Source organism: Dermacentor andersoni, chromosome 3 (genome assembly GCF_023375885.2).
Source record: "Dermacentor andersoni chromosome 3, qqDerAnde1_hic_scaffold, whole genome shotgun sequence".
Classification (NCBI taxonomy): domain Eukaryota; kingdom Metazoa; phylum Arthropoda; class Arachnida; order Ixodida; family Ixodidae; genus Dermacentor; species Dermacentor andersoni.
In genome coordinates this window covers 59,573,453-59,582,192 of record NC_092816.1, presented here as the reverse complement: position 1 = coordinate 59,582,192, position 8,740 = coordinate 59,573,453, and the positions used below count along the sequence as shown (strand labels likewise).

Here is an 8,740-nt window from a genome sequence, read left to right as displayed (position 1 = left end):
CCGTTTTAGCTGCTTTTTTAACGTTCCGTTGCATGGCGCCGCGATATTTGACCAGCCACGGAAAGCTAAGTAAGGGAAAGCGGATTACTCGCAGACGCCGGCACTACCCTCTTCATCCGGTTATCGATTTTCTGTGCACTGGCTCAGCCGCACCAAATCCCTCTCCGATTGAGCGTGCTCCTCGCCTCTTGTCAGCAAATTAGATAAGACAAGCCGCTCAGCGTAGGCGATGTTATTCGTTTTTAAAGCAAACAAAAGTTGCCTCCTATAAATGAGGAGAGTGAGGAGAGCACCGCCCGATGCTTGCGTAGGTGGTTACGCAAATTTGACGTCAGGATATTGGAATAGTTTTACCTTTTATGTTTTTATTCCAATGTCCTGACGTCACAACAGCAGGGCCTTGGTCAAAAGCATCGTGGATTATGTGGTACAGTTTTCTCATCCCATCTTCCTGACTTAGAACGCGCTCCACATAGCTCTTCCACTTGTCGACAGTCACTTGCGCGATGCCTTGCTAAACCACAGGCTCCACGACTTGAAGCTTAAATGCCTTATTTCCACTCGCAACGAAACCCTTGACGTCACTCCAAACAAACTCTATACTCGGTTGGCAGTGAAAGGGTGGCAGGCGCGCAACGTGGTGATCAACAGCCTCAGATATGCACTCCACACGGTATCAGTCCCCGCTTGTGTTTACGCTGCCGACAAGCTTCGTGAGCTCCCTTTTCACCATGTCTACTCCACGCAACGCTTTTTCCCGACAGCCATTCCTGTATAAGCCCACGAATACATTCTAAGTGCATCGAGACGCTGCAGTCGAGCGGCAGTGTTGTGTAATTAGGCGGAAGGCAAAAAAGAAAAAGAGACTGATCTTTGCATCTCCAAGCGATGGCAAACAACATCACTTTGGTTCTGTCCAGCGACGTGGCATTCGAATAATTTAAATCTCTGCGTCAAATTACGTGAGACAACCAGTGCATATTTCTTTCCCCTCCGGACTACCATCGGTTGCACTGCCCACCTCGAAGAGGCAAGGACGCGTGCGGATTGAGCTGCTGAACAACGTTTTGCAATGCGGTGTACGGGGCGTAAATCATGGACCCGGGACATAAGAGAGGTGCGACGAAACGCGGACGCATTTCTGTCGCATTTACCGCTGAATCACCACTGAAGGGTGCTTTGTTTGTTTTTGAATCCATTTATTATATCAAATGTTGTAGGCAGAGTGTTTATGGCGTGCACATCTCACAAGCCCCGTTGTTTTCATATCCGCGTTCCCACCGCACTAGCGACTTCGAAGACGAGTTCAGCACCGCCCAACGTTCTCCGAAAATTCCCTTGTAGCCGCATTTACGTGAATGCGACAGTAGCGCATCGCATTTATAAGCGCAACTTGGGACAGGCGATGCGACGCCGTTTACACGTAGCGCATTGACTCTCGCAGGAACGAATTACAGCCCCCACGCGTGAGTCGACTCGCGACCGTAAATCTATCCTGGGCTGGCGCATTAATGCGATGCGCTTTCCTAAAACGTGCTACCGCTGTTTACGTGAATGCGACGCGCTAGAAATCTGACGCGATGCGCAACTGTCGCTTTCATGTAAACGCGGTTTATGCTCACTTGCATGAGCGATCCCTGGCACATAACCATCGCATGCGATGGCGCGCGTGCGATATCACTGCTCAAATCTCGTAATATGCGAGCACGAACTTGGTTCTCGAACCCACCGGCGACAAGTTACCTCTTTTGGGTCACTTTAATTGCCCCTATGCGTTCCTTGGCTTCACACACACACACACACACACACACACACACACACACACACACACACACACACACATACACATATATATATATATATATATATATATATATATATATATATATATATATATATATATATATATATATATATATATATATATATAGAATAAGCTCTGCACATTTGTTAAAGCTAGGTGCTGACATTTGCGTGAAATCAATCAACTTCTGCACATATGTGGCCAGGGAGATATACAAAGTCAGATAATATTCGTCACTGTCAGCCACCTCGTTAACTAAAGTTGACTAATAAGCTTTTCAGTGACTGCCGTAAGAGGGCAGGTTCACATGTTGTAAATTTAGAAGCCAGTCGTATTCCAATTCAATCCAAATTCGTAGAGTCCTTCTAGCACGCCCGTGTTCCCCGAGATATCGTCCTGCAAATATTCATCGTAATTTCTACGTGTTACCAGAGTCTTTGAAAGCATTGAAAGACTCTACTACGCGTGCAAAACTCTCGTTCAGGTCGGCGCGAAGCTCCTCCCCGGTGTGACGCGGGTGTTGCGTCACACCCTCGCCGCATAAATTATGTTTCAAATTTGGTTTTTGTCCAAATATTTAAGAAATATGAGAGGCTTTATTCAGATCATCCCATATGCTACAGCGTCGCAAAACTGCGATTTGCAGACGAAGCAGTGGAAGAAACAGTTTTTTTTATTATTATTGAAATGAAAATCAAAGGAAGAGACGTATAGTCACCTTATAATAATGACGGCTACTTCTTTTCTCATAGCGGAAACAACAATATAAAAAAATATGTAAGAAAACGAGACGAAATCACGTCATAGGGTCAGAATTCCACAGTACACAGTCTTGTACACCCGTGAACATAACAATATGAAAATCAAATGCAAGTTGCACCACAAATGAGTTTGTAAACACTCACAAACGCCCGTGGTGTAGATTGCGATGAGCATAGAAGCAGTTGAGGAATTACATAGAGTTAAAGTAATGCAGGCACAGAATACAAAAAAAAAGTATAACACGTAATATACAAGCATTAATATTTACAAATACTACGAGCAAGTTACAGTAACATCGTGTGATTATTCAGTGCAGGATCTAGTGCTTGTTAAGAATTGTTAATGACACCTGTTTCTTCGTAAAGATGCTCAAGTGCGTTCAATGCTTTTCGCTGTGCTCTTTTCGATGGCCATGGACCCAGCAATTTTGCGAGTGAGAAAGGCCGGTGAGGATCAATGGAGTGTAGCTCTTGTTCTAGCTGCCGTCTTCGCATAGCTTATATGAGGCAATCGAGGAGGAGATGGCGAACATCCTCATCGTCGTGGCCACAGGAGCAAGCCGGGGAAGGAGCCCGTTTTATGCGATATAGAGAATGTTTGGTGCATGCTGCCCCAAGGCGCAGTCGATGAATTAGTGTCTCGGTATTTTTCGAAAGTTCTACATGCAGCTGGTATTTGAGTTGAGGGTCCACTTCGTAAAGAATTGATTCCTTAGTATTTTCATTAAACCAAGTTGAGAATTCAGATTATTTATTTATTATTTATTTATTTACAAAATACTGCAGGCCCAAGCTAGGGCCCATGCAGGAGGGGTATCAAAAAGGTTTACACAAGCGCTGGTAAAAACATTAAACATAAATCATCATAGATCATGAAGAGAGAGAGAAAAAAATAATATATACATCAAGATGACACATAAATGAGCACCTTATGGCCGTGAAAACAATTATAAACATTGCAACTTTAGGGAAAACAGTCATTTGCAAGAAAAAAACAAGAAAAGCGCTTCACATTATGACGCCAATGCGGCGAATGAGTCGCTGTTCTGAAGCATACATAGCGGCAAAGCGTTCCAGTCTGTAATCGTTCCTGGAAAAAATGAAAACTTTAATGTGTTAGTACGTGTTCTAAGTAGTGTTATCGATTCAGCATAACGATTTCGAGTCAGTCGTGACATCAGAGGTTGGATGTACGGAGCAGGGTCTAATGCTTGATGGTTGTTTTTCAAGTGAAAAAGAAACTTTAATCTCAGAATTTTGCGACGTAGTTTAAGTTCCGGGATATTATTTTGTTGCATCATAAAGGTATATTAATCTTTCACCGCATAGTTTTAATATCACACTTTAGGTCGGGAGCGCTCGTCTGCAAAGATGGGAACGCAGAAATCGTTTTTCTATTCCAAGGCTAATGATGCGGTTAATTGCACTTGAAAGCAAAAAATAAAATCTAGTAAAAAATGTTGTATAAGTGAACAACTCTGATTAAGTAATAAAATAACGGTATTATAATTATATAAACGGCACATGGATAACATATTCAAGCGGACAAAAAACTGATAAATATTGCAACAGTTAACGTAACCTGCAAACTAATATATCTGTCCGCTTGAGGTGCTCTAACAGGTCGAGTTTACCGAACTGCGACACGCTTTTTTGGTGCAGAGTTGCGGCATCTTAAACTTGAGGCAGAGTTATCTTCGTTTCTTTTATCCAATATTTTTTTTCCTCTAACGTGGAAACGTAGCCGGCAAAGGTGAGTGCACAAGAGCGTTTGTACTTCAACCTATACGAATACAGCTGCTGTGGCCGGGAATGGAATAAGCGACCTCTTCCCGCAGAACTTTCTACACGGGTCAGTGGGCGACAGTGGCGCTTCGTAAGCTGTATATACTCGCACAAAGTAGGGATCGCGGGGGCACAATTTTAAGCAGCGACGAGAAAAATATTCGACAGAAAAGCAACTTGAAGAAACACGAATCGTATTTTCAGCACGAACCATCCTAAACGCTTAGAAAAGAGCCGCAGGGACCAGCGGAGAACCTGAGGTGCTGGTAACCACGCGAGCGCGTGATGTTGGTGGCACCCCGCTTGGCGTAGAACTCCAGCGACGGCGCATTCCAGTCGAGCACCTCGAAGTTGAGCACCTCGCACGAGCGCCGGAGACCGTGCTCGGCGACCGAGCGCCACAGCGCCAGGCCGACGCCCCGACCTCGGTGCGTGGGCTGCACGTACAGGTCCTCCATGTACGCCACGCGCTCGAGAGTCAGCGGGTCGAAAACGAAGAAGTAGAGAACGAAGCCGATGACGCGCTCGCCGTCAGACTCGCCGTCGCTCTCGCCGGCCGCGGTCGTCGCCACGTTCGCACAAGCCCAGCGCAGGTCGTCGTCCGAGAAGAGGTGCTCGTCGAGGTCGGTGACGGTCGACCTGACTTGGCCCAGCATCCGCTCGTAGTCGGCCAACTCGCTGATCAGGCCCAGTATGGCGGCGCAATCCTTGCGCTCGGCCTGTCTGACCTTGAACGACATTTCACCGACGTCCCCTTCTCGCGTCTCCGGCTACGCGAAACACGCAATCGCGAGATGCAGCTAGCGACAATCGAGCCTTCCGTGTTAGATGCCGTCTGCTGCAACGAGGGTACGAAGCCTCCTTTTGCCGTTCGCGTTGTCGCATCCCATGACTAAACTCGTTCCCGACAGCCAGAGCCCTCTGTGGAGCTTCGAGGAGAGCTTTGATGAAAATGGCGACGCCTAAAAACCATGCTCGAGGACCCGCAGTTTCTGTTCGGCGTTTCGCAGAAACGTGGAGGCGAATCTCTAGAGAAAAGTGAAAGCAAGCGCCGCTGTCGAGACGAAACTATCAAGTGATTGGGATATAGATGATGGCAGAGTCGATATGCGCTGCACGGAGAGCTGGAGATGTGCCAGAGCCAGTCGCCTTATCGTGCAGCGTTCAAATACATAAAGCGCCGGCGACAACAGCTACGTGGATGGCTGTGAAGGAGATCGGTAGGCTTTCGGCCGAAGCTACCGCATGAAAAGAATGAGGTTGTAGTGTGTTCAATACGAATTCGAATAACTGAATATTGAATTTGAAATACTGAATATTGAATTTTGAAAGCTCTCAAGTCATTCAGCCCACTGACCGGCATGGTCAAGCAATTAAGCCTCCCTTCTTCCACGCGGGTAGGTAGTCAATGAGGTAGCCAGTGAGGTAGCCAGTGAGCAAAGTAGTCACTCAGGTAGCCGTTATTCCCTTGATTTCCCATGCGCAATAGCCAATATAGATGTACATTATGTCCTATCATATAAGTACTTACGTGTCACCCTATCTAGCGATTTGCCCTAGGCCGCGCACATTACTAATGTCATTTCGTCTGTTAATAAGACGCTTGGATTCTTGCGTCGTCATCTCCGCTATGCCCCTCAACGCGTAAAATTACTAGCATACAAAGTTCTTGTCATATCGGAGTTAAAATACGCATCACCCATTTGGAAGCCGCATCACGCCTACCTTATTAATGCGCTTGTATCACTTCAAAACAAAGCAGCCCGATTTAATCACTCGTCATATTCATACGACATCAGTGTGTCATCCTTGAAAGCGGAATCGGGTTCATTAAAGCTTTCGCCTCGTCGCCGTATTGCCAGTCGCTGTTTAATACACAAGCTTTTCCACAGCTCCCTATGCTGCGCACCCCACATTGTTCTGCCAGCCCGCATATCACGCCGCACGCGTCATCCGTTTCAAGTTTCCCGGCCACGTGCCCGCATTGTCAATTTTGCCGTCTCATTTTTTTCCGTGTTGCAGCAGACTGGAATGACCTATCCAACGACATCGCTGCCATTATGTCCTCATCCACTTTCGCGGAAATTACTACGAATCACTTTTCACAGTATTGAACACTATAAGTCATCTATATGTTTGTTTCTACCCCTTATGTAACACTCCTCGCAGGTTTTTAGGCTAACAAAATGAAATGAAATGAAACAAATGTTCAACGGTAAACGCCTCCTTCGTTAACACTGCAAACCTGGCATTTTGAGGATGTCCTAAGTGCACCCTGCATTCTCCTGCAGCGATTACGAGCGATTCGCCGGCGGAGTGAAAGAGTATGCAGGAGAACTAAATCTATCCACGATCTCAGAGAGGCGAGGCGGATGCAAAAAATTGGAGGACGGTTAAGCTTTGCCTTCAAGAGTGGAACGCGATAGCGTTATCGCACCCTGTTCGCACCGCCCACTCAAAACGATTTACGCGAGCCAAACGTCGTGATCGGCACGGTCAGCCGGGCCGCAATGCGCCATGAAGGCGGACGCGATCATGGGGCGAGTGGCACGCCACGTGTTGGGGCGTGCCACTCCACAGCAAGCCACATTAGACCTTTTACACGAGGCTCACAGTGGCCGCATGCATGTTTACATCGACGGCTCAGTCACACCAAGTTCAGCTGCCGCTGTGGCGGTACCAGCAAGATTCGTCAAAATACAGCTAAAAACGTCACATGTATCGTCAACGACAGCTGCTGAACTGGTAGCCCTGCCAGCGTGCGGCTCTTCATTTTATTCAGGAGGAACCACACCCATCCATGGTAAATTTTCTGTGATTCCAAAGCGGCCCTACAGAATGTACTCTCAGCACTGCGCCATGGGTCACATGAGCGGCTCGTCGCAGAGATCAGAGAAGTCCACCAGCGAATAGTTGATGAAGGACACGATATAATATATCAGTGGTTGCCTAGTCACTGTGGCATACATGGCAATCATCGAGCGGTCGCAGCTGCCCGATCTGCCCATGACGGCGTTAACTGCGTTGTCATTCCTCTTTATACAGAGCCGACGCAGGGAAAAAACTTTCCGCACTTGCGCGTGACCTGACATTAGCTCAATGGAATTCATGCGAGTTCACAAGTGCACGCCTTCGTACCCTGGACCCTAATTTACAGCTCCGTATTCCGCCCGACCTTCCACGATGTAACTGCACCCTTCTAGTCCCTCTATGGCTCGGAGTAGCACTTTCATATGCGTACACCTGTCTTATTGGAATGGCCAACAGCCCACTTTGTGGCTTCTGCGGCTGCAACGAAACAATCGCGCACCTTCTTTGTGAGTGATCTCGTTTCAACCCGCAAAGACCAGCCCTCTCAAGACCAACTGGACAAGCGCCCAATAACGGAAAACAACACCCTTGGAAACTGGCCTACGTGAACATCAGGGCGATCCACTATGAAGGAGATGCTGCGGTATTTAAAAGACAAGGGACTTTGTGACAAATTGTGGCTGCACACTGCGTGACGTAGGATTGGACAGTGACATTGTGTAACACTAGGAACGCCTTCGCAGACTGCGTGACAGTGCCCACAAAAACAGTTCGTGTACACCGTGTGTATGTGTGTGTATGTATATGTATATGTGTATGTATGTATGTATGTATGTATGTATGTATGTATGTATGTATGTATGTATGTATGTATGTATGTATGTATGTATGTATGTATGTATGTATGTATGTATGTATGTATGTATTCTTTTTTAAATTCCTTTTCGTTCTCACCTATCTCATCCCTTTGCCCCTCCCGAGGTAACGGGTGGCCAACTGGAGATAATCTCTGGTTAACCTCCCCGTCTTTTCTTTGCCTTTCTCTCTCTCGCTCCCTGCTTTAATTATCAGCATGGTCCTACCCTTCTGGTTTTCGGACTTAGACATGGTCTTCACGGCCAACCACGCATAATGACAGTAAACACTGCACTCCCTCCCCCCCCTCCCCCCCCCAAATAAAGATATCCTGTTGCCCTTGACTTCAGCGCACTCTAAGCTAATGAAGCGAGGAATCGCAGAATCGTGTATGAAAGCCTCACTTTCGGTGTCTTGCCCGTAGCTCGTAGAAAGGAGCTTCAGCAGCCAAGTTGAACGGCTCAGAGCAGCTGACTTTCTGGAAATCTCGCTTCCGAGCGTATATATAGTGGAGACGCTTCTCGTTGAATTACGAAAAAAAAAGTGCACAAGAATGAACCACTTGTGACCGACGAAGCAAAAGAGGGCCGACATACCTTACGTTAAAGCGTCTCACCGCCTCACCAGAATTGTAGGAAATGCCGACCTAAGGCTAAATTTCTCAGCACGTAACAAGCAGGTACGTTCTGCATGCGCGTAAATAAATAAAACGGCACGCATCAAT

At 46.9% G+C, this 8,740-nt stretch overlaps 1 protein-coding gene across 1 annotated transcript; it reads right to left on the bottom strand.

The window, feature by feature from the left end:
• Positions 1-2,456: 2,456 nt before the first annotated feature.
• LOC126547385 (thialysine N-epsilon-acetyltransferase-like) lies at positions 2,457-5,430 on the bottom strand. Its single transcript, XM_050195370.3, has one exon. The coding sequence runs from the start codon at positions 5,088-5,090 to the stop codon at positions 4,566-4,568; it is 525 nt and encodes a 174-aa protein (XP_050051327.1). The 5' UTR covers positions 5,091-5,430; the 3' UTR covers positions 2,457-4,565.
• Between the last annotated feature and the right edge of the window lie 3,310 nt (positions 5,431-8,740).